The sequence below is a fragment of the Passer domesticus genome, chromosome 1 (genome assembly GCF_036417665.1).
Source record: "Passer domesticus isolate bPasDom1 chromosome 1, bPasDom1.hap1, whole genome shotgun sequence".
NCBI classification, from domain to species: domain Eukaryota; kingdom Metazoa; phylum Chordata; class Aves; order Passeriformes; family Passeridae; genus Passer; species Passer domesticus.
The window spans coordinates 117,542,923-117,568,521 of record NC_087474.1 but is presented as its reverse complement, the minus strand read 5'-3'; the positions used below and the strand labels follow the sequence as shown (position 1 = coordinate 117,568,521).

General features: G+C 37.2%; 1 protein-coding gene across 2 annotated transcripts; it reads left to right on the top strand.

Moving 5' to 3' along the window:
* On the top strand, nt 1-25,276 carry DSC1 (desmocollin 1). Of its 2 annotated transcripts, XM_064384899.1 has the most exons (17): nt 1-284; nt 2,766-2,850; nt 5,388-5,590; nt 6,075-6,194; nt 7,389-7,544; nt 8,438-8,582; nt 8,848-9,014; nt 11,241-11,375; nt 12,237-12,422; nt 13,635-13,894; nt 14,102-14,244; nt 15,421-15,636; nt 17,158-17,391; nt 20,061-20,182; nt 21,180-21,416; nt 22,039-22,084; nt 22,171-22,304. In XM_064384899.1, exons 1-16 carry the CDS (start codon nt 246-248, stop codon nt 22,075-22,077), a joined length of 2,487 nt encoding a protein of 828 aa, XP_064240969.1. In that variant the 5' UTR covers nt 1-245; the 3' UTR covers nt 22,078-22,084; nt 22,171-22,304. The 2 variants fall into 2 exon arrangements, with proteins under 2 accessions (XP_064240969.1, XP_064240964.1); XM_064384894.1 differs by lacking the exon at nt 22,039-22,084 and having other exon boundaries at nt 2-284; nt 22,171-25,276.
* The last annotated feature ends 323 nt before the right edge of the window (nt 25,277-25,599 follow it).

Below are 25,599 nucleotides of genomic sequence, written 5' to 3'. Positions count from 1 at the left end.
TGCCCGGGACGGGCATTACCCAAAAGGCGGAAAAAAAAAAAAAGGCAGTAATTAAAGTCGCCGCTGCCGCGCGCGGTCCCACCCTCCCCACCGGCCGGCTCCCGTGGCAGACGGGAGGGGACAGCAGAGCCGGGCTCCCGCCGAGTCGCGCCGCCACCTCCGCCGCCACCTCTTGCTCGCTCCCTCGCCCGCCGTGGCAGCACCGACGGCGGCGGCTCCCCCCTTCCCGCCCAGCCCCGCGCACCATGGCCCCCGCAGCCCCCCGCCTGGTCCTCGGCCTCCTGGTGAGTGAGGGAGGGAGCGAGCGGGATCACCGGGATGAGTGGGATTGAGTGGGTGGGCGCCGGGGGGAGCGCGCCGGCCGCTCACGCACCTGGCCGCGCCTGTCCCCCGCGCTGTTCCTGCTTCACCGCGGGTGCGCAGCGCACTGGGGAGACATCCGAGCGGGTGATCTCTGCCTGGCTCTTGACTCCAAGTCGGGTTTCTCCTCGGCGGGGCCCTTGCGAGGGGCGCAGAGCAGCGCGGAGGCTGCGCGGCCGCGGGGCGCACCTCGGGGGGCTTCGGCGCGGGCAGGAATCCAGCGGGATGCGCAGCTCGCGTTGGGACAGGTGGTCGGGTGGCTTTTGGAGCCTCCCGTGAGGTTACGCGACGGGCGCACGCTCGGGTTGCTGATGCTGCTGCTGGATATTCATAGGAAAAAGAAATACCGCAGTTCATTTTATTTAAATCTCCCACTCTGCCTCTCCCCACCTGGTTCTCCTTTTTTTTCCGTGGGAAGGATTGTGCCACAGTGTGGAGCGTGTTGAGCTCCTCTGAAAGTTAGTTGTGCATGAAAAACTTTTCAGCGATTTCCTTTACATTCAGTTAATTGTGTTTGTACTTAATTATCGGCTCCAGAAAGGCCTTTGGCGGGCAGAGCAGGGTAGTTCTCTCTCACGTTTTTATTTTTAAAAATTTATAGTAGATGAGTAAAAGTGATTTTTCCTTTGTTTCCTAGCCCCTTTCTTCCCTTTTAACATTGCATTCAAAAAAAGAGGGCAGATGGTTGGTTGAGCCTGTGAAAGTAAAATACTTGGTAGTGTTGAAGCACTGAATTAATTATTTTAATATTAATTACATATGCACATTTTAATGATAATGTTACTATTTCAGACACTGTGTGCCTGCCTTTGCCAGGATATTAAAGTGAAAGAAATGCAAGCACTTTTATTCATATATCTAATTTAAAAAAAGGAAAAAATTCTTCTGTCAAGCAGAAAAAAGCCAAACAACACTCAAAGGAAAAAATCCTGAGGTGTCTTCTTTATGTAAAGTGAAAGGACATCACAACTTTTTTTTTTTTTTACCTGATGTTTCCCTATGTCTTAATGTCCATGAATAACTACCACTTACTTTTGTTTAACTCCTCAATAGTTTTTTGTGCTGACATCAGACTGGGCTTGGCATTACTATTTAAAAATTAGATGTCACATTGACTCTTAAAATATTTCAGAATGGTGTAAAAAGATGTTGTGATTCCAGTAGCTTAAAAATTAATGAAATGTCTTTCAGGAGAGAGTGTTTTATTAAGTGTGTTAATAAGGAAAGCCTACTAATACATAAGCAGGGATGTTTAAATTATTTGTATATATGCAATTTTTATATCTGCGTATATATATAAGGAACTATATGAAGAGCTTTTATGGTGCAGACACAGTATTTTATTTTCTAAAGGGTCCTAATGTCTTTCAGAGTTTAAAGTATTTTTATTTAAATATTTCCTTCATAAGCATCATAAGTAATTTTCAGGATTTCCATTAGCTATTTACTTCTTTATACCTTTAATCCTAAAGGTATGTACAAAATAAAAATGCTTTTCCTTTTTTGCTAGACTTTCATCCTGAAAGAGTAAATGCACATAAAAGGGTGGATAGATTTGTTTACATTTTTCTATGTCTTTGTTTAATTGTCTGTGTGATTTTTGGATTACAATTTTAAACATAGAGATAGAAACTAGGCAAAAACACACACATATAATCTGAGATGAGGATTCACTTGCTCTGTGTGCTGGAGGAAATCTTTATGCCTCTATGTGATTCTTTTTTGAAAAAGGTCTAGTTATCTACTACTCATTTGAATTTTTAGGAGGACCCTATTTTGTAACTGGTTATATGGGAGTGGACTGCTGTGATACATGACATTTTATTTATGTCATTTCTAATTGGTGAAGCTACGTTTAATTAGTTTGTTGAGAATGCACTTTTAAGATGCAAAGTGATGTATAAGTGCAAGTGTCGTCATGTGGTTTTAATGAGGCACTTGTCCCTTTAATTTTCAGCATCGCCACAATTCTACCAAACTGAGTGTTGATGCATTGAACTTTAATACTTAGAGACCTGGGATCTAAACTGGCCAGGAATGCTGTTAGAGGGAGCGCACAGCAAAAATGTGTTTTATCGTATCTCTGCTGAAGTAGGAGTGTAGGCAAAATCCCCTAGACAAAGAGAACCCTTGCTGTTAATGCCAGTGATGCAGTGATTTTATTAAAAAAAGCCAAACACGACCCATGGACAAATACAGGAGCAGTAGTCAGATCTTGTTTCCAGTTTGAAACTTTCTGTACTGTGCTGCACACTACCTGAATTTTCAGGGAGGAGTTCTTTCAGTGCTGTTTCACTTGTTTGTCATAACAAACAAACAAACCAACCAAAGTCAGCATCAGTGTCTAGTTCAAAATACCATGTAATTATGTGGGATTTTTCCTGATTTCTTAATTTGTTTTCTAGGTGCTGAGTTTGTGCTGTGAAGCTTGCAAGAAAGTAATTTTTCATGTTCCTTCTGAACTAGAGGCTGACACGTTAGTTGGCAGAGGTGAGAGAAACTATGAAATACCCGGCTTAACAACACAGCATTGCACCTTTGCTGGAGATGCTGTTAACAGTGGAGGAGACTTTATTTTTAATGGAATGAATGGATGACTGGAGAGCCAGCTAAACAGCTGGATCAGCTTTTTATGAAGGATACGCCCTGTGTTTGTTACGGATTTGAACACCAGCTCCATGCATCCCTTCGACTTTTGCATAAGAGCTATTGTCAGATTACAGAGTTTAATTTAAAACTGAAATGGCAGAATTTAATATTTCCAAAATTTAGAGTCAAAGGCTTACTATCTAAATAAATGCTTGATATTCCAAACTGCACCCATAACCCATGGTCATATGAAGAAGAGAAATAAGTCATTTGGACGAAGGAAATGATAAAAAAGAAGACAAAACCTGCTTAACCAGGCACCAAGAGGCTGCTCAGCAGTGCTGGGGCATTCAGAGCACACGAGGGGACGTGTTGCAGAGGTGTCTTGCATGCACATTCTCTTGGGAGAGTGCTCCTGTCTGACTGGACAGTCTGCCTCAGTTCAGGGCAGCTTGCAGGTGACTGGGAGGAATAGAGAAGACTAGAAAACATCCCACTCCTATTTTTTTTTCAGACCAGTCTTTCAAAGGCAGCTTTGAAAGGTGTGGCATAGGAGGTGCTGAAGGATTCTGTGCTGCCTGAGACTGAATTTGAGAATTCAGAGGTGCCCTTTGTGAGTCCTGTGACAACAGAGAAGTGTGCTCCAAGTCTGCAGTCCTAATTCATATTTCTGTAGAAAGAACAAATTAAGTGATTTGTTAGTTCATCACAATTACTCAGAAAATCTAGCTTTATAGTGAAAATTCCTTGATCTTACTTTTAAATTTTAAAACAAAGAAAGCTGCTACAGCTGTTTGAGTTTTCATAGACTTTAACGTTTCTCTATGTAAATAAACTTAATTTATATAAAAATAAAACTTCATGTTATTGCAGTGCTTTGAAAGAACTTGCATAACACAGAACTCTAAATTTTTTTCCCCCAAAACTTTTAACAAAACCATTATAGCTCAAAAGACATTACTTAAGCATTTATGGAGAAATATTTTGCATTGATAAAAGGACCATACCTTGACAGTGAAATTAGCCAGGATTTTCCTGCTTATTATAATGGTTCTTTATGAGTTTTTTTTTTTTCTTTACACCAGAGGTTTTAAAGAAAAAAAAACCCCACAAAACTATAACAAACTAAAACTATAACCCCACAAAACTATAGGGTTGACTCATATAAACATCAGAAACAATATCTCCAGTCTGGTATTTTTGGAAATGCAGTGCTGTAATAGGCAGCAGTATAAGGCACATTTAAGTGAGGCAGTGATAATCTTTTCAATACTCTGTTTACACTGTATGGATGAAAAAGGATAGGAGTCACTGCTGCAGTACCATAATAAGTCTAGGAAATCTTAATTTTTGCATTTAAAGGACAGACTTGAGAGGAAGAAGAAATCACATAGTATTTAAAATTATGCTTCCCATCTGTTTTTGCAGTTTTGAAAGCAGAATTAAATTTAGTTTATTAAAAATGTCATTTACAGGTACAGGATGAAATTCTCAATCTTCATGAATTTTGCAATCAGCTTTCATACACCAGTGTCCCACCCACCATGATATCATTGAAAGAGTATTGAAAAGTTTTGGTTTTGAGACCATGACACAACTCTTGTGCTCTGCAATGATCATTTGTTTGGAGTTTGAGTCTCTGATTTTCATCCTTTTCAGGGTGCCAAATCATTCTTTCTTAGGGCTGATTTGGTTTTTTTCCAGCTGTAATACTAAACTACTTGCCGGTGATCCGAGTTTATTGAAGTGCAAAAAAATCTATTTTAGCCACAAGTGACAGCAAGTACAATCAAAAATACCTGGGAAGTATGCTGAAATTACCTGCATGGGATTCTATCACATGCATATTAAAAAATTGCTAATTGTTTGTTCTAGAGTTAGTCTTTATCTCTCCCATCTGTCTGCCTCATAATTTAAAGGCCTTTGTCCTCCCAAGAGTATTAAATCACATAGTACCAGTCAGTGCTTTCCTCCTGAGGGCAAAACTTGCAAGATGTAACATCTCCATTGGGCATTTGCATTGATTAATCGTCTTCACCGATATTGTGGGGCATGGAGCACGAGGTAAATGTAATAGCTACTGCTCCAATAATGGGCATGTCTGCAATGTTTTTTGTATTTAAATGTACATAATTTCATCTGTGATGCTTCAATAATTTTACCGGTGTAATAGTGTTTTGTTGAGCGATATCCATATAGCACCCATGTTATTTAGGAAGCACTAATGAACACAAGAGTGGAAATTAATGAAAACTTCATCAAATCTGAGTGCATAAGTGAGTTTTAAAATCAGCGTTGGTGTTGCTTAAATACTGAATGACAAGCTTTTGAAGACTCTGTCAGTAAATACAATTTTTGCTGGGGGCTAGAGGTTTTTTTGTTTTATGAGGGATATTGTTTTTTGCTGTTTGAGTTATTGTTTGAATATTTTTTTACAGTTGATTTGAAAGAATGCCTTCAGTCTGCAGAGTTTATCAGTTCCAGTGATGGGAATTTCAAGGTTCTAGAGGATGGTTCTGTGTATACAACATCTGCTCTTTCTTTGTCTGCTGAGAAAAAGACTTTTACCATATTACTTAAGGATATTCAAGAACAAGTTCAAAAGAAAATACATGTTGACTTGGTGGAAGAAGAAAAAAAGGTTAGGTTATAATTTCAAGATACCATACTTATTTGAAATACTTTTTCACAGAGTACAGCTTTATACTAAGTATCTGTAATTGAATTTTAGGATTCAAATAATCAGGCAAAATACTGGTGTAGTGTGTATTTTTATTTAGCAATTGTTGATTGCTGTGTTGCTTGAGTCAGCAGATTTCTTTTCTCAAATGGGAGATGCTAGCAAGTAGCATAATCACTTGAATGTTGAATGTCAAGAATCTTAAAAGCCATGTTTGAGGAATTAAAGCAGATCTTATTCATGCAAAGTATTACAAGAAATGAAAAAGCTTGGAATATTATCACAGATATAATCAGAAATTAAGACCTTGGAAAAACAAATTGTCAGTAGGAAGACTGGAATGGGGGGAAAAAGATGGAAATGCAGGATGGCAGTTAAGCAAAAATATATGCAGTTAAGAATATATGGATGTATTCTCATCTGTCTTTCTATCTTCTCACCCCAGACACCGAATACCAGGCATGCTAGGGATACAGTTCTCAAGAGAACCAAAAGAAGGTGGGGGCCTATTCCATCTGTCATGATAGAGAACTCACTGGGACCTTTCCCACTGCAAATACAGCAGGTACATTTTATAGAAACCTTAATTTTATGACCCATGCTAGTTTTTTATGTGACTTTTATGATAAAGAAATGAGCCGTCTTGTATTCCCTGCCAATGACATTCCTGCTATTATTCCTCTATCTTGTTCTGTCCTGTTCATTGTATATCTCATTATCTTGTACCTGAAATAACTTGTGATCTTAGTTGTTGGAGTGAAATGGAATTGTGCAAAAATTAAAAAAAAAAGAAGAGCCATACTATCAAAGAGGGCTCTTTGGGCTGGAAATCAGTGTGTGTAATTAAAAGAAAAGCAACTGCAAACAACCCTCCACTAAACATTGCTTAGAAAAGGATTTTGTAAACACAGACTCAGGTAAATTTTGCCTGCTTGTCTACATCCTTTCTGGAGCTTGAGGTGTGTAGCTTCAGCCTTGAAGACTGAGTATAGCCTCTGTTATTCAGAAAAGTAGTTAGTGGGAGAAAACAAGTAGGCGTGAAAGAGAAATGCAAGAACTAAAGTTATCATAGATCCATCTAGCCTTCAATAGATTACAGAGTGGCTGGTAGCAGATGTGTAGAGACAAGTGTAATAACAGAGTCTGTGCAGAGCAATCATTCTTCTACTAATCTTACCCTCCTAACTTCTGGCAATAAGGAAAGTATTTTGGAAGAAGAGTGTTTATAAATAGATAAGTCTAATGTTGCCTCCTTGGTGCTCGTAATGAGGTGCAGATGCTGTCTGAATTGACATATCTCTGAACTGGCATATCTCTGAACTATACTCTGTGTGGTCTTTATTCCTTCTTCCCTTCCTTCACTTTTTCTTCTTTAGGTGCAAACCACATTTTCAGTGAATGCACTAAAAGTAAAGTCTCTTGAACAGGTTCAGAAATAAGCCATCTGTATCTGAATATGCTTCGTGTGTGAAGTATTCTGGAAAGATTGGATTTAAAATTTTTTTCCTTATACTATCATCTCTTTAATTCTATAATTCTAAATATTTATGAGTTTGAGTTAATTCCCCTTCTCATGTACACACATTATAAAGAAAGGTAGTCATATGTCAAGCTGTTCTCCTGTTCTGTGAAGAGTAAATCAAGTTTGTTTTTTTTGTTTCAGGAGTTTTTGCTTGTGCTAAATATGGTCATGGAAAGGGGGAAAGGTATTGTAGTGCTGTTGCTTTTTTTCCTTGGGCTTAAAAATGTCTTCTTGTAGGTCCAATCAGACACAGCTCAGAACTACACAATTTATTATTCTGCAAGTGGACCAGGAATTGATCAAGATCCAAAGGGTTTGTTTTACATAGAAAGAGAAACTGGAAATATCTTTGCTACTCGTGCGGTAGACCGTGAACAGTATCCAAGTTTTCAGGTACAGGCCTATGTTGTGTAAATATAGTTAAATATATATATATATTTTATTTTAAATCTCATGCATATATTTGACAGTTGAGTTGCAGGGGAAATGGTAGCAAACAAGATCTGGAATCACCTGTCTATTCTGAGTAATATCCTTGGTGTTGAAGAGATAAAATCTGTAGCAAATAAATAAATAGCTGGCCATCTAGATCTTGAGAGTAGTTTTGCTTTTCACTGCTTAATCTCTAATTGCAGTGTAAATAGAGTGAGCTGTTGGATTTGCATCACTTCTAGGCAGATTTTTTTAGAGAAGGTTAAAAAGATCTACAGAAAACAGAAATAATGGTAAACTCTATATGATTATGGTTTTCTGAGTCTCTGAAGCTGTTCAGTTCTGTTAACAAGGTACACTGCTCTCTCTACTGGCTGAGAAGTGTAAGAAGGCAATTAGTAGAAATAGCTTCTAAAGCGTAATTTTCAGTACCTATCGCTACATTTTATTAGGTTATGTTACAATGGGGCAAATAGTTTTGCTCTCGTTCTTGTTTTGTTCTAAATAACAATGTACACATCTACATTTTGGTAGCTGAGGTGCCTTGTGAACATCTGAAAAATAAGTGTTCAGGAAACTTAAAAAAAGTGATAGAGTTGGAGGAGGGGTCAGGGAGAAAGTGATTAAAGTACTTAGAGTGTGTGAGGAATGGAAGGGGGAAAGATTGGAAAGCATTCAGAGGTTTTGTTTTGCTTTTACTCTAAGATAGTAGCAGTAACATCTCCTTACATGTGCCTGAAGTGCCTGGTCTTGAGAAGGATGTGCTTTGCACACTCTATTTAATTTTGTTTTATGGACTCCTCCAGTGAACCAAAAGTTCTGCATGTTGCTTAAGCACTGAATTTTTCTTACAGATCATTTGCTTTGCAACCACTCCAGATGGTTATTCACCAGAAGTACCACTTGTGCATACAATCAGGATAGAGGATGACAATGATAATGCTCCATATTTTACACAAGACCTTTTTGAATTTTGTGTCCCTGAAAATTCCAGACCTGGTAAGGAATGTTTTAAATCACTGAACACACCACTACTTAGCTTTGTTACATACCAGTATGACTAGGTGTGATCCTGCCTTTTAAGACATTTCAGTGGGATTTCCTGGGGAGTATTATATTACAGCAAAGACTGAATTTGCAAAGAGCAGCAGTAAATGTTCAAGTAGCTCTTTTCACATGTTTAAAACAGATGTACCTTTTTGAATAATTTTTTTACTATTTGCATATTTTTCTGGAACTAAAAATTGCTCTATTGTGTTCACAGGTGTTGTTGTTGGGAAAGTGATTGCAGAGGACAGAGATGAGCCTTATACTCTGCATACCACGTTGAAATACCGCATTGTGTCACAAACCCCACCGATTACCCCAGCGTTTTCTTTACATGGTGACACTGGTGTCATCTCTGTATTACTGCCACAGCTGGACAGAGAGGTGATCTTTCCTGACGCATTCTCATCTGTCATTTAGTGCACACAGATAGCTTAACACTGCTCTGCTCTGCCCTTGTGAGACCCCACCTGCAGGGTTACATCCAGCTCTGGGCTCCTCAGTGCAGAAAGGACTTGGTCCTGTTAGAGCAGGTCCAGAGGAGGGATGTGAAGAAGTTCAAATCCAAAAGTTGGAGCACCTCTTCTGTGAAGACAGGCTGAGAGAGTTGGAGTTGTTCAGCCTAGGGAAGAGAAGACTCGTTACAGCCTTTTAGTTCTTAAAGGAGGCTTATAAAAAAGGAGAGTGACTTTTTTTTTTTTTAATGGGCAGATAGTGATAGGACAATGGGAAGTTGTATTAAACTAAAAGAGGAGATATTTAGGTTAGATGTTGGGAAGAAATTCTTTACTCAGAGGTAGTGAGGCACTGGAGCAGGTTGCCCAGAGAGGTTGTGGATGCTCCATTCCTGGAAGTGTTCTGGGCCAGGTTGTACAGTGCCCTGAGCAAACTGATTTAGGGGCTGGAGGCTCATGGGGGTGAAATCCCATGGCATGAGCATTTTGGAACTAGATGATCTTTAGAATCCCTACCAACTCAAGCCTTTCTGTGATTCTATGGAATCCTGGCATGGGAATCAACAGACATATATTCTTTTTCATTTTTTGTTAATGTCTCTAAGGCTTCTTCTGAACCTTTTCAGAAACATGTAATTAGTCCAGAGAGTTTCCGCAAAGATTACCATATTCTAGCTAACCTTGGCAGAGAACTTCCTACTGCTCAGCTGTTCAACCTATGGATTTTTCACTTTTACACTGAACACTTTCTGTGTTCAGGAGTCCCATGAGCCTCTGTTTCCTCCTAATTAAGCTCAATTTGCAGTGCTTCTTGCTTCTTCATAGAGAAGACGAACCGGTTTCTCTGGAAGTAGGCAGTCATCCTGTATTAACCAGAAATATTTCCAATAGCTGAAACCTAAACAGTAATATACCATTTCTTAAAATTAATGTGCCACCCATTTATTTTTATCAGCTAGCTTTCAAGCAAATAAGATACAAGATTTCTTTTTTTTTTTTGATAGAATGTCATGTGAGATAGTTTACGATAGGAAGAAGATGACATGTGCATGTAATTCAAAATAATAATTCTAGCATAGGACAGTCATTTTAGGAGACATTGCAACAGGCACAATTTTTCTGAAGATAAAAGGAGTTGTATTATGGCACACTTGTGTTGGTTCATGGCTGAAAGTCCACATAAAACATGTTGCACAAATTTGAGCATATAGTTACAGTGCTTGGCTTTTTTAGCAGGAGAAACTTGAAGTGATTGTGACTACAGATCACTGTGACTACTAAGGAAGCTGTCACAGTGACTACTTGAAGGAAGCAGGGATTGAAAAACTAGTCCACTGCCTATCTTTTAAAGATAAACTTATGAAGTAGAAGAGGAAATTTCATTCCTGCACTAGAGAAAGCCGGTGCTACTTACAGGCATTCAGAACTGGAGTTATTGTCTTGATTTACGAACTTTCTCTTTTTGTGCCTAATCCCTCTGTACTGTCATGTGTTCCCTCCTCTCCCCTCTGCCCTCACTTTTTTTTTTCCTCTGGTCCTCCTTTCCTTGGTTGTTCAGATTAAAAAAAAACTTTCTGCTGTTCTGGCTCAAGCTAGGGATTTAAGTGCGCTGTTTCCTATTGGGGAACTGATCAGGATGCTGACTCCTTCAGTGCCAGACCCTCTCAAATTGCCTTAACCTGGACTGCCCAGACAGAGGCTGGTTGCAGCAGTTTTCTTCATCCTCAGTGAAATAAGAGACATGCATTAAAACACTTCACCTGTTGACAACCTGAGGGAATACTCTGTTGCTCCAAAACAGAGACAAATAGCAGATGGAAGTCTGTCATCTGTATCTTCCAAAACTTCAGGTTCTGGAAAATAATGCTGACATTGTGAGAAGCTTTATTTGGTACAGGATATAGCATGCATGTTACTAACAGATGCTGGCTGAACTCACTACTGCCTGGCCACTGAAAATTATTTTGCTCCTTTTCCTTTTGAGCTATAGGACAAAAAGCCCCAAAGCCAATTGTCTCATTTTGTTGGAAAGCACTGAATTTAGAGCAGAGTTATGGAACAAGAATGAAATATTTAGTTCTACTCCTGTGTGTAACTATGCAGTTAGAAAAGTGAGTATGACAAACTTTTTTATGCTTTTCTTCTTCTTTTTTAGCTTGTACCCAGTTACACTTTGTTAGTTGAAGTGAGAGATATGGCAGGTCAGCCTTTTGGTTTGTGCACTACAGGAACAGTTGTCGTCAAAATCGAGGATACGAATGACAATGCACCATCCTTTAAACAGTTACAAGTAAGTCTGCATAAGTAAAATATCTGTATAAAGACTAAAAAAAATGTTTTCATCCCCTTTCTAATTTCCTGATGGACAGTCCCTCAGATACGAAGTCTAATGCCCTGAGACAGTTAATGCCAACATAAATTCCTTTGCTTATTCCAGCCATGAGTATGATTCAAGGCAAAGAGTATGTCTCAACGACTGTGTGTGCATCTCAAATACCACAGGAGATTTTTGTAATATGGAATATGTGAAAAAATAATTCATTATTCATAAGGAATACCTGTAATTTACCCTTTCTGTTCACTACTGTAGAATATCATCAGTAATATTAATTGACAATCACTCTTATCTGCTCTTCTTCAGTTTGTACAGAATAACACAAAAATACAAAAAAAATTCTTATCTTTTACCATCAAAGTATAGATGTATTTAATCCTTTTTGGATTTTTTGCAAGTTCTTTTTAATTTATTTATATATTTTTTTTTAATTTACCCCAATGCCTTTTCTAATTCTCAGCTGGATCATGTTGAATGCAAATTGCTATCTATATCTGATGTAACTGAGGGAAACTGTCCTAATTTACCTTTCCTGGAAGGAGAACTCCAGAATTGATTATGTCACTGATAGTTTGAGTGTATGAAGAAGCTGAGACTTCAGTTGTGCTGTCAGGAAAGGTTTATTGTTTGACTCAGGGTATAAGGGAAGAATGGGGAAAACACACAAATGCATACAACCAAAATAAATAATTATATCAGCCTGGTAAATTGAGTCCTTAGGTTGAAGTAGTCTTACTTAAATATGATGTTCTTCAGTCCTGCCTTATGGAACAGTATTCTCTGATTTAAGTTAATTTTTCTTTTTGATACTCCAAGTATGAAACACGAGTGGAAGAAAACAGAGTGAATGTAGAAATACTGAGAGTCTCTGTTGTTGATCTTGATGAACCTGGTTCACCTGGCTCAAGAGCAGTATATGAAATTATAAGAGGAAATGATGATCAGGCCTTTGAAATTACAACAGACAAAAACACAAATGAAGGAATACTGTGTGTTGTTAAGGTAAGTAAAAATTGAAGGACTAGGGGAAAATGTATGGATTTTCAAGTTTTGGTTTTAAAACATAACAAACAAAGCTCACCTTCCAGACTGTTCCTCATTTTTGTATGTTCAGAATCCAAAGAATTTGTTTTTTTCCATTTCAGAAGAGCTTGGTGCTTTGGTCTGGTTCTACAGTTGGAGTTGTTTAGATGTAGGGATGTAACAGGAATGCTTCATGGTTTTTAAGAGAAATGAGACAGTGGCAAAGCAGGGACAGATTGAGCACCTTCTTCAGTCTTGTTCTCTCTGGGAGTTAAGTAGATTTCCTAGTTCAGCATAAAGCTCTCCAGGTTTTATTTGCAGTATGCTGACTTCAGGTTTGCTTTCTGGCATGTGAGGAAGTCCATAAACATAAAAGAATTTGTGTCAGTTTATTTGTTATAAGTGTTTAAAAGTTGTGAGGTGAAAGGCCCATTGCATCTGTCCTTCAGCAGATCCCTTTGCCTCCTTTTCATTATCTTTTATAATGGCCATAAGAGGTAACTTCTAAGAAGTAGAGAAGATTAGTATTAAACTTGAACATTGTAGAGGTAGAGATGCTAGCCATTTTTAAAATTAATATTATTTATTATAGGTTTTTTGTTCCTAGTAATGATTACAACTTTTTCTAAAGCTCTGTCCCTGGTATATGAACATAGTTGAAATTTCTTACATTTATTGTAATCCTGTAGTAGACTAGAGAATATTATGACTTTAGGATAATATTAGCTCTATTAAAGGCATAAAATGACTATGGTGTATGAAGAATAAATGGTAGCTACTTACTGTCAGCTCCATAAATTCTCAGGTGAATTTGTAGCTTCTTGAGTGAAGTCTGATTGGCCATTGTGAAAAGGAAATATATGTAAGCTAAAATAATGGCTAACTAAATCGGAAGAAGAAAATCCCCCACTACATTTAATTGCTTTCTGTTCTTTTAGTAACTAATTTTCAGAATATTTATCCAAAATTTTGTAGTGGTACTGCTTGCTTGGGTACTTTTCTTTGACTAACTTAAAACTTTACATAAACCCTCACATCCTTTTACTCTGTCTTGATGGCTTATTTGAGGACAGCTGTCTTCTTTTGTAAATGAATGTGGTACAGATTCAGCTGTAATAATTGCGCTGTGAAAAGAATGTTAGGTTTTGTATCAGTTTGAAGGGAGAAAACACCGTCTCACCTTTGTTACAGGGACTGGACTATGAAACTGCCAAGCAAAGGATCCTGGTGATTGGAGTCAACAATGAGGCACCCTACCTGCTGGCTCCCCATTCCCAACAACTTTCCCAGAGCACCAGCTCTGTTACAGTGCATGTCCTGGATGTGGATGAGGGACCGGTGTTTAAACCCTGTCTGCTGCGCTTAGACGTTAAAGAATGTGAAGATATTGGGACGGCTATTGGGAGATATGTAGCAGAAGATCCAGAAACTGGAAATAGTGAGGGCATAAGGTATGAAACAACTTTATTTACTAGGGTTTTTTTTGAATACAGCAGGGGTGGGATACAGGAAGAAGGAAATAGTTGTTGAGGCTGTAGGTACATGTGTGCACGTGAACATCTGTCAGTGTATATGAATACATGTATCTAAATATGTGTGTGTATACATATATGTGTGCTATGCTTGGGATCTTTAACAAGGCAAATTATTCTTCACAGATACCGGATCCCACCTGGCCAGTGTAATTGGATCAACATAGATGACAGATCAGGTGAAGTCAGAACTGTTAGGATCTTGGACCGAGACTTAGGAGAAATGAGACGAGGTCAATGCAATGTCACAGTCCTTGCAATAGACAGAAGTGAGTACTAAATGTTGTTGGAATTCTCTGTGGTGTGTAACAGACATTTATGTGCAAATGTAGTGTGGGCACAACTGTGGTGGTTCAGACCAGTGACCTACCTAGTCCACTGTCTTGTCTTTGTGATAGCTCTGTCAAATGCTTAGGGAATATTATTTAGCAGGGAGAGCCTTTGCACGTCAGGCATGATCTCAATGTTTTGAGAAGTTATCTGCCCCATTTAAAATCCTTTAGTAATTTTAAATTGAGAGATTTTTCTCTGGAGTATATTTCTTCTATTTCTTGACTATTCTTTTTTAAGTGATAGCTCCTGGAAATTGTGAACTAGACAACAGAGAAAGTAGAGAGGACTTTTTGAAAAGAAATCATTGAACTTACAGCAAAAAATTCTAACTGTTAGAATTTTAAAGTCAATAAAAGTTTGCATTTTAAAGTCAATAAAAATTTAAATTGTTTAGAACTTCTAATGTCTATGCAGTAAAAATGATATAGGCATCTGCAATCAGCTATTTCTAGAAAAAGGATTAAAAATTAGACTTGATGTAATTTCACTGGTATGCATGTGATAAGCATTGACTGTTTGTGTGTTGGAAAAACTGTAATAGGAAGGAAGAGTTCATTCATTTCTTGCATGTTGACTTTGGTGACATGGTATATGCCACTGATGAATGCATGGTGACCTAAAGGGTAAAGGACAGGAAGAAATGCCCTCTTCCCTTAGTGTTTTTCTTCCCAGGAGAGGTGAAGGTAGGGAAAGTGTAGTTAATTTTCTCCTTCCAGAAGTTAGAAGACTGGAAGTTTTCACTTTCTGCTTTTTCTGCTTGTCACAGTGTCCTTTACTCCTGGTTTATAAGCTCTTCCTCCTCTTTCCTCTCCTACCTGTTAGAGTAGTATGTGTTCCCACACAGACACACACACTCAGCAAAATACAGTCTGCACATGCAGAATATGGAGATGTGGGAGCTGCTGATGCATCTGCAACCAGCCAAGCAAAGAGAAGCAGCCAAGAAAGAGCTGTGAGAACTTTCCCTCTCTCTCTGGCTAAGTCAGCAGTTGCTTTCTACCTTCTAAATACAAATATTACAGTTGATGATATTTAATTGTGAAAGGTTGGACCAGAAATTAATGTGTCAATGTTAGAAGTAAGTACTAAACCTGGTTATTTTTATCTCATAGATGGTAAAACAGGCACCGGAACAATTCAGGTTTGCATCGTGCCTGGCAACAAGAATTTCCCCCGAATCACTCAAACAGACTATATCATGTGCAGAGACAGAAAACCAATTTGCCTCACGGCACAGGATGGCGATGAGGCTCCTTACAGCGCACCCTTTGAGTACCGCATAACCGACCGCAGACTGGCATCCATGTGGAAGCTAACTCCACACAACGGTATGTTAAAACTTCCTCCTCCTCACTCAGCTGCAGGCTACCGGAGGAGGCTTTGCTGTGTCTCATTTGGGTGTTCTGCAAGAATGGATTGGAGGAATCCCTGTTTGGAATTGGTGTAGTCAGTGGAGATACTGTGGGGCTCACTGATGGTCTCTAGTTCTCCTCCAGTGGGAAGGGACCCATAGATATGACACTGTTGGCATCCCAAAGGCAAGGAGAAAGATCTGTCTCTTAAAGCATAAAGAAGAAGAATCTGTCGCAAGCATCCTTTGGTCAGAAATCAGCTGCTGTCTGAAATTAGGACGTAAGAAGATCAGGAGAAAGAACAAAATCTGATGTAATGCATTGCATCAACATCTGGAAAACGAACTATAGATTCATAATTCATAAGGAATTTAAGAATGAAATGGCTAGTATTCCAAAGAGAAATAGAACTTTTATTAGTCTGTTTTTATGGTGGAGGACTGGGAAACTGAAACTTTACCTAAAATTGATTATAGGCTGAGGAAAAAAAAAAAAGGTCTGGAAGTTTTTATGTTACTCCTGCTGTTACCCAGCACACTTTTTGTAAAGCTGAGATGGGTGAAAGAAAGCCTGGCTATCTCCTTTAATATATATTTTTTAGTTTTATAATTTTGGTAGCAGTAGATAAACAATTTATTAGCAAAGGAATCACTGTTTCTTGAAATTTGTTGATATAAAAAGTTATAGCTGATGGTAGTTTCCTTGTGGTTGCCAGATGATGGCAACAAGAGCAGCACATACATTTGCTACTATGGTGACATGAATTAGTTGCAAAGTATATGATTCTGTAGCATTCCATCAAATACTCACTAAGGCAAAAGACAGAAAAGTCTGAAAGCAAAGACATCTAAGAATTTCAAGTTTTGTATCAGGCAAATTGAAAGCTGCATTTTGGATGGTGCAAGTTGTTTCATATAGCTCATCATAAAACAACCATTATGTACATCAGTGATAGTCTTGTATATTTTTTAAAAATTATTTCTTTTAGCCCTCAAAGGATATGGTCATTAATCATTGCCTCTAAACAGGGTAGCAGATTAAATGGATTTTTTCCTCCACTGGAAATAATAATTCTCCATGAATACAGCAATATAACTAAAGAGTAGAAGAGGTATAAATTAAGTAAATTAAGTTTATAATTAATTATTCCAATCACACTACCAAAAGCCTTTTTAATAAATGTCAGTTTAGTTGATAATCTTTCCTAGTAAGCCCAAGTAGTATCATTTCCTATAAAGAACTAAACCAATTTCAAAGTTTCAAATCCTATGTTTTCAGACGGTTGTATAAGGTATGCTTTGTCAGTTCTAACATTTACAAGGTGCTGAAAGTATAAATTAATTCAAGATCTAGTTTGTATCAACACATTTAATCTAACTTGAAACTAATTACTGTGACTGGTAGCAGCAGGGAAAATTGTGATTATGGTCGAATTTGTGACAACTGAGTTCCAAGCATCATTGACCCTAGATCTGGTTTTTTCTTTTTTTTTAACAGATAATTCTTGGTATCTTTCACCAAAGAGCGATACTCCATATGGAATTTATGACATTCCTGTAAGTGTGATTGACAATGGAGGAAAGATAGGAGAGAACACAGTAAGAGTTAATCTCTGTGATTGTGTTACTCCAACTGAATGCGATGGCAGAACTCGTCAGCTTTCTGGTGGAAATGTTACCCTTGGTCTCTGGGCCATCCTTGCAATGATCTTAGGATCATTATTATTGCTGCGTAAGTACATTTTTTTAAACACAAATACAGTTCACTTAATTATAAAATTAGCTGAGAGAATCGGAGTCAAACTCGATTCAAACATTTTTTATTTTGGCTGATGTATAGCTGTCCTCACTGCCTTATTGTACCTGCTCTATTTATATCAGTATCACAGGCTTCCTGCTCTCATCTTGTGCTGTAGATAGTGTGTGTATTTCTGTTTATTTGTTTATTTTGTGTGAGATGTTCTGTATTTTCATGCAAGTGAGGGCAAAAAACTCTGCATTTAGCACTTGAATGAAAAGACTTCAAAAAAGTTTGTGATTTCTAGAAACATTTCTGTTTCTAGGAATGCTGAAATCAGTTTCTCAGAGTATTTTGTGATTTCTGTTGTGTTGTGGATTAAAACAATGAGTATCTGAGACACTGGATTTTACAATGTAATGTAACATGTAATACTGGAACCATTGAATATACTGAGTTGAACGGACCCATCAGGATCATTGAGTCCAAATCCTGGCCTCGCACAGGCCACCAAGAATCACACCATGTGCCTGAGAACATTGTCCAAACACTTCCTGAACTCTCTCAGGCTTGGTGCTCTGACCACTTCCCTCCACAGCCTGTTCCAGTGCCCAACCACCCTCTGGGTGAAAAATCCTTTCCTGATATCCAACTTAAACCTCCCCAGACTAAGCTTAATGCCATTTTCTTGAGTCCTGTCACTGGTGACGAGAGTGAAGAGATCAGTGTCTGTCCCTGAGCTTCCTCTGAGGAAGTTGTAACTGCAGTGAGGTCTCCCCTCAGTTTCCTTTTCACCAGGCTGAACAGACCAAATGACCTCAGCAGTTCCTCGTACAGCTTCCTCTCAAAGCTTTTCACCATCTTTGTGGCCTCCTTTGGATGCTCTTTAATAGCTTAAAATCTTCCTTATATTGTGGCATCCAAAACTGCACACAGATGAGGTGAGGCCACTCCAGCCTAGAGCAGAGCAGGACAATCCCCTCCCTTGCCTGGCTGGTGCTGCTGTGCCTGATGCACCCCAGGACAGGGTTGGCCCTCCTGAGTTCCAGGGCACTGCTGGTTCACGTTCAAATTGCCATGGACCAGGACCCCCAGGTCCCTTTCTGCAGCTCTGTTCTCCAGCATCTCTTTCCCCAGTCTACACACACATCCAGGGTTGCCCCATCTGAGGTGCAGAAACATTAAAGGACAGGGTGAATAGTTCATAACAGACCAAAACCTTGAGTATATGTTGTGCTACTGCAGCTGCCCAAAACGTAACAGATTCTGAGAAGTGTCTTATTGCTGTTAACCAGTGAGAAAATGACGGTGATATAAAAAAGCAAAAGGATTTTTTTTTTTTTTTTTACCACAATCGATTGTATTATTCTGACTAATAACATCCTTAAAAACTGCAGAGGACATACTGCAGTAGCTAGTATTTCAGAATTTGGTTTTTGGGGTTTTTTTGCTTCTTTCTTAGCAATTTTTTCTGGTCATAGTAAAACTGTCTTGTTCCTGTTGAATCTCAGCTAGCTGTTCTTACTTAAGTAGCTTGAACACTGGGACCTGGACATGCTTTGAAGGTTTGCTAGATCAATGTTTTATCTCAATGAGGCAGGTACTAAAATTTGGGATATATCCTGAAGGTGGAATTTTCAGATGTGGGAACACAGAGAAACCGTGTGAAACGTCACCTACCTGTTTTTCACTGCCTTTTTTCTGCATCACTTACAAATAGGTCCTTTATTTTACTGTGGTTAGGTTTTACCCTGTGCATCCTCTGCTCAGTCATGGACATCACGTGTGTTTTCTTCACATCTGTCGGCATCAGGAGGCAACCTGCTTGAATCATAGATGCAGATCTCTCTGACAGCTGATGCTAGAGAAGCTAAATTAGCTTGAAAGTGGCTCTTGGCCCATTTTCACAGAAGTTTCTGTGTTCAGAGATCAAATTTCTCAGTGGGCAGTTAGGCAGAACTCTTCCTTGTGGCCTTCTTTATTTTTAAGCTAACAATTTGAAAAAACGCAGAAAACACAATGGTTCTCTGAATGAGAAGTTTATTCATTTGTTTAGGAAAGGTATTAGTTAATCATGATTCTGTTATTCAAAGTAATTTCTGGGTGAGTTTCTGACAACAAAAAGTATTAAGAGGAATAAAATTAATACAAGGGATTAAATAAGATTGTTCTATAGCATAATCCTGGAAGTCCTCCAGGGTTCTGCTGACCTTTCCTGTGAAGCAGAAGTTTCTGGTATTGGGACATTTAGCTTGCCTATTAGTGCCTTATGATATAATTTGATATTTGCGTATTCAGACATGAAAAATATCTCCTGTAGAACCTAATTGTAGGCATAAGACATGATTTTTCACATGGGTTTGGAGTAAATTTTTCATTACTGTGAAATTGAGTAAGTCACAGTGCTTTCATAAAGCATGTTTGCATTTCTTTTGGAAAAACCAGATGTGTTTTAGAAGAATGAAATAATTCAACAACACAGTGATTACTCCCTATACTGTTTGGGAAAAAAAAGTGAATATATAAAGCTTTAACTATGGTCATTTCTGGAAATTAATGTCTTTTTAAACCATTCTTGATGCTTAGACCCTTAAAATTCATTATCCAGTATAAGTAGGTACCATTGTGAGGTAATATTTATAGTATTATTTCCTTTTCCATAGTAATCCTGATCACAATTTGTGGCTGCTGTGGTGCTGGGGTAATGCACAGGCAGGTGACTGATGATTGTGCCAATCACAATTTAATCATTTCAAACACAGAAGCTCCAGGAGAAGAAGTGATGGTAAGTTGTCTGTTTCAACATAGAAACTTGCAATTGGGATGTCCATAGCATTGCAGTTTGAGAACAGGACCACCTGCAAGTAAGTGATTTGATAAAGGATATAGGCTAACAATGAAGGGATCATTAGATGTACTCTGCTATTTAATAAGAATTTGAAAATTCTTACTTTAATCAGAGGTGGTAGTTCTATATACATTTAAACATACCTTGTAGTTGTTAGGCTGGCTACTTGTAATTCTTCCAGATTTTAAGAATTTGGTTGGCAACTTCAGGTGAACATTTTAATAACATTGCAGTCATTTTTAACATTGACATTACATTGAAATTAATTATTTTGCCTATGTTGAAAATGTGTTTATGGCAAAACATTCTTTTTCCTTGGAGAAGGATTTTTATATTTAGCAGATAGCTAAATTCTTTCAGTCTACCATGAACATAGTTTAGTCCGGGACTGCATTCATGCAGAATAACTTAGCTCTTTACACTACCTCTTTTCTGTCATCCTCCACCCCCTGACATTGTCTTCCCCAAGAAGAAGAGATGAGTTTAAAAATAATATTTCATGTTGAAAACCAACAAATCATTATGGTGGCATGAGTCAAATTTCTTGTTGCCTATGAAGAATAATGTAATGGCATTATAAACTTGAATATGGATTGTACATATTTCACTGGGATAAAACTTCCATCATATCATATCATATCATATCATATCATATCATATCATATCATATCATATATCATATATCATATCATAGATATTCTCTCTTCTCTCTTGTCATAATATCCTTTCTCAAGATTATTTACGGATCTTTAGACATTAAGGATAGCCTTTTGTTCAAAATATCACAGTACCAAAAAAGAGACTTCTCAAATTTCAGTTGTGACAGTGTCTGATTGCTGTTTCTTCTTTTTGAATTAAAAAGACAAAAGAAATGAGGAGGAAAAAAGATGTCCTCAGTACTGCTTTTTTGTTTTGTTTTGTTTTGTTTGTTTAGGATCACAATATAATTCCTCTACAAAATACTTGTGATCAAGGAGGGTATGGAGTAAAAACAGGAGAGCAGCAAACATTTGAAATGGTGAAAGGAAGAGGGCATACCTTGGAATCAGTCAAGGGAGGTGGACATCAGACTCTGGGATCAGTTAAAGAAGGAGGAGGACAGACTATGATGGATACTTGTAGATACTCCTACTCAGAGTGGCATAATTTCACACATCCTCGTTTAGGCGAAGTAAGTATTCTGAAACTGCTTTTCTTTGAAGTGTAGGTTATGGTCAAATATATACAGGCTTTTCAAGGAAGACATGTAAATGGGCTAGAAAGGTGGCTTTCTGGTTTTGGTTTCATTTGATTTTCCCTCCAAATTGCTCCTCTGCATCCCCTTTGGAATATTGCACTTTCAAGGAGTAATCCTTGACATATTTCAGGCATAAGTGTAAATTACTTTCTTCTCTTGGCTTAAGCTATAGGCAGTGTGCTGTTTTTCATTTTGAATAATTACTGAGGCTTTTGTAAGTTTTTCTGGGGATGTCTGTTTGCTTTTAGTCTAACTTCTTACTTCATGCTAATTTAAACCTCATACTTAACTTAGCAATGGAGCAGGAATGAATGTACAGCATTAAAAATGTAGTCCACTTCTTGGAGATCAAAAAACTCTCACTACTTGTCTAACTAGTTATGTATAAATCAGTCTTTTAATTTTCAGTGAATTTTAGTTGCTTGACAGGTTATTTAAACAGGTTCTTCCTCTTTTATAGTTACATATGTAATTAGTAGAAATTATTTCTTTATTAAATACTTATATTTTGTAGTCGTAATGATATAGACCAATCATGTGCATTTTTTGTATGTAGGAATCCATTAGAGGACACACTGTGATTAAAAATAATTGAATGAAAGGTAAATCAAAAAGAAATTTTTTTTTTTGCAATATGTTTAGGATAACAATTTAAGAAAATGATAAGATCTGTTCTTTTCCTATGCAGAAGGTGCACCTTTGCAGACAGGATGAAGAACAGAAGCATTCTGAAGATTATCTCCTTTCATATAACTATGAAGGAAAAGGATCCTTGGCTGGCTCTGTAGGCTGCTGCAGTGACCAGCATGAAGAAGAGGCACTTGACTTCTTAGATCAGTTGGAACCCAAGTTTAGGACATTAGCAGAAACATGCATCAAAAGATAAATGTGCCTTTCAGGGTGCTGAAAAAAAACCTGTAAATAAGTGGCTGTCAGACTTTTGTGATATTAGGTACTTTGGAATTGAGAGGGGTAGAGGTTTGTCGAAATTAAGATAGACTGGTAAGAGTGTAAATAACTCTTGCTTTAAATTTACAGTTTCTTACACTGGACACATTCTATCAGAACAAAGGGATTCAAAGTATTTTTTCTTTAATATAGTAATGCTAGTTTCTACTTAGATTACGTTTTGCGTTCTTTTTGATTGCTCACAATGCAAAACTTGGTGTTCTTTTAATTAATTATCCAGCTTCAAAATTGTATTGTATTTGGCTTTGGAGAAGGAAAGCTTTATAACTCACTGTTTCTTTGTTTTCTTTTAATTTTTGTAGAAATGAAGATTATTGTTGGTGGATATCAAATACCTTGTTAACTTATATGAGCTGAGATACAAAATATTTTTTCATTTTGGACATAAAAATACTCATGAATATATTAGAGAACTTTACATTTTGATTGAAAGTTAAATATATATATATATTGTATATATGTAAAATAATATTCAAAAATATATTTTTCTCCTAATGGGTTACCACCCATCAAACTTGCTATCCTAAGGGATTTATGGCATCACCACATGGGGTATCAGCATTGTATGCAAGGATGTATTTTTCTTTTAAGGAAATAAGAGATCAAAAAAAAAATCATACAATAGAGGAAACTATCATAATTCAAATGAATGCAATACAAATCTCATGTTTTCTTCACACAAGTTTGTACCTCAGTTTCTTGTGAGTTTTGACATAGTATCATTGCAGAAATTATGACCGTTGCCAAGAGTTTTGTCCAGTGTAGCTACCACTACCTTTTCTATTTGCCCTGCTATGGACTTCATTAACTGTTTCTTTTTGGAAGTAGAGCTTGAGAGAAAATAGGCTCAAATGGATTGAGAACAGTGTTAATAATGTGTTTTTGAGATACAATTTATTGAGATGCAGAATTAACAGTGGGAGAAACCGTCTGTTTTGAGTGTAATTTGGGGTAGTTGTAGAGGTCAGCGTTTACACACATCTCTGGCAGAAACCATCTGAATCCCATTTGTTACTGTAAATTAAGCATACATATACACTTTATATATATATATATATGCAAGCACACAAAAGTCTGAAATACCTTTGGCAGATGACAGTAGTGGAACTTGAATGCTGCCATAAGCAGCAGGTGGTATTCCACCTCTGCTTCCCAGGTTTTAAATGCTTTTTTAATATTTGCACTCCTGGTTAAGTAATCTGTCTTCTACACTCTGGGAATTCTCTTGTGCCTTAAAAGAACATCTTGGTGCCTATGAGAAAATTGTGCAATTACTTATTTCTGTAGCTATAAGTCTGCTTTTAGGATTTGCTTTGTAAACATACACCTTAGAGATATTTAAAAAAATTTACTGTAGCTAATGATCTGTAATAGGAATAGTTGCTAACAACCAAGAGAAATGCTGCTCTAAATTTCAGTTACTGCTGACTTCCAGTGGTGGCAGTTAATTCCATAAAAATTAAGGTCAGTGAAAACCCATAACAGTATAGAAACTTAGCAACGTTATAAAATAATACTTTTAAAACTTTGTTTTAGACTGTAAATGGGCTTCAGAATATTTCTGGTAAGAACTAGGTGTGTTTAAGAACTTTATAGACCAATGTTAAATATATTTTACTGTATCATTTGAAAGTGGTAATGAATGACAGTCATCAGCAGCAAAATACTAGATGAGAAGCAAGGCGTTACAAACTTTCTTCTTTTAAAAAATGTGTGCTAACACTTCTCTTCTGAACACTGCCTATCTTTATCATTAACATAAAATTTTGTGTACATGGACAGTCAGATCTCTGACTGGTACAAGTCAGAATTTCTCTGCTGATGCCAGTCGAGCTATACTGACTTTATGTCAGGTGAAGATCTGTTCCCTAGTGATTTTCTTGCTGCTTTGTCTTGCATTTTATGTTAGTTATTAGCTATACACTTTTTAAGGTAATAGTAATATCTCCCTCTCCCTCTCTTAATGTTTGGTGGTGTTTCTGTTTGTTTGTATTTTAAATTATATAAAAAATCCTGTGGTTCAGAAGGACCTAGGATAAATAATGACTGCACTCTTTTGAAAATTACTTGGAGGGTGGTGTAGAGAACCCCTGCGAGTATGGCTTCTTTCCTCATGAGATACAGTAGTAGTACTTTTCTGAAAGAATAGACCAAATTTGTCTTAATGAGCTTAAATTGAATCAGTGTTGGCTGCTTTAAGCAGATGGTTGTCAACTACCATCCTAGAGTTAAAATAATACATTACTTAAATCAAAACAATACTTTTCTAGTTTAATTTACCTTAAATATGTTTTATTTGGTTTTGTTTTGTTTGGTTTTTTTTTTTTGGTTTTTTTTTTTTTTACATTTCAGAAAACAGATTTTTTTTCCCCATTTTTAAACAAACTAGAAATCTGGAATCACATCTATTCCTTCATCTCTTTTAAAAACTAAAATTCTGAGTTGAACTAGCTATTTCTGTAAAACCAAGACTAGAAGTGAGATGCTTTAAAAAAAGAACTGCAAAATATCATTTGCATTATATCTTCTAAATATGTGAATGGAAACTTTGTATAAAGCATTAAAGTTTACAGATACCAGGTAACATTTGAGGTAACATTTGTGTAAATCTTATAAAGGGAATATTTCAAAATGTATAATTCACTTGTTGTTACTGTCTTGAATTGCCTTAAAAATTGTGAAGATTTCTTCCCTGCAACTAGGTAATCTGCAATCTACCTAGCTGTGTCAAAATTATCTTAACATCATATTTTTAGGTATATTTTGTACAACGGTGAGTAATAAATTTTTTGCAAAATAAAAGGATGTTCTATAAAAACATTTCATTTCTTGTGCATGAACCAGTTTTTGAAGATAAGTATGCCTATTTCTGAAGGGGATTGAATTTTTAAATTTTGATGCAGTGCTTTTGTGCCACTATTGTGCTGTAATGCAAGTAGTAGTTGTCCTTGCAGCATGAGCCGAGGCAGGGTCTAGCTGGAGTTTATACTTGGCAAATTCAGGATATCAATAGTACAAAGCATTGCTCAATCATTTGCTCAGTAATTTGTAAAAAGTACACAGAGCCTACTTTGCAAACCTCATAAAAACTATTGGAAAACCAGTAGCAGCAGATAACCCAAATTTTAATATGTTTGGCATGTAAAGC

Bases quoted from the DNA above. Each gene is read 5' to 3' on its own strand.
- DSC1 (XM_064384894.1), top strand. From the start codon at position 246: ATGGCCCCCGCAGCCCCCCGCCTGGTCCTCGGCCTCCTG. The intron at 5,591-6,074 runs GTTAGGTTATAA...TTCTCACCCCAG, and splicing joins TGGTGGAAGAAGAAAAAAAG to ACACCGAATACCAGGCATGC. The intron at 13,895-14,101 runs GTATGAAACAAC...TATTCTTCACAG, and splicing joins GGAAATAGTGAGGGCATAAG to ATACCGGATCCCACCTGGCC.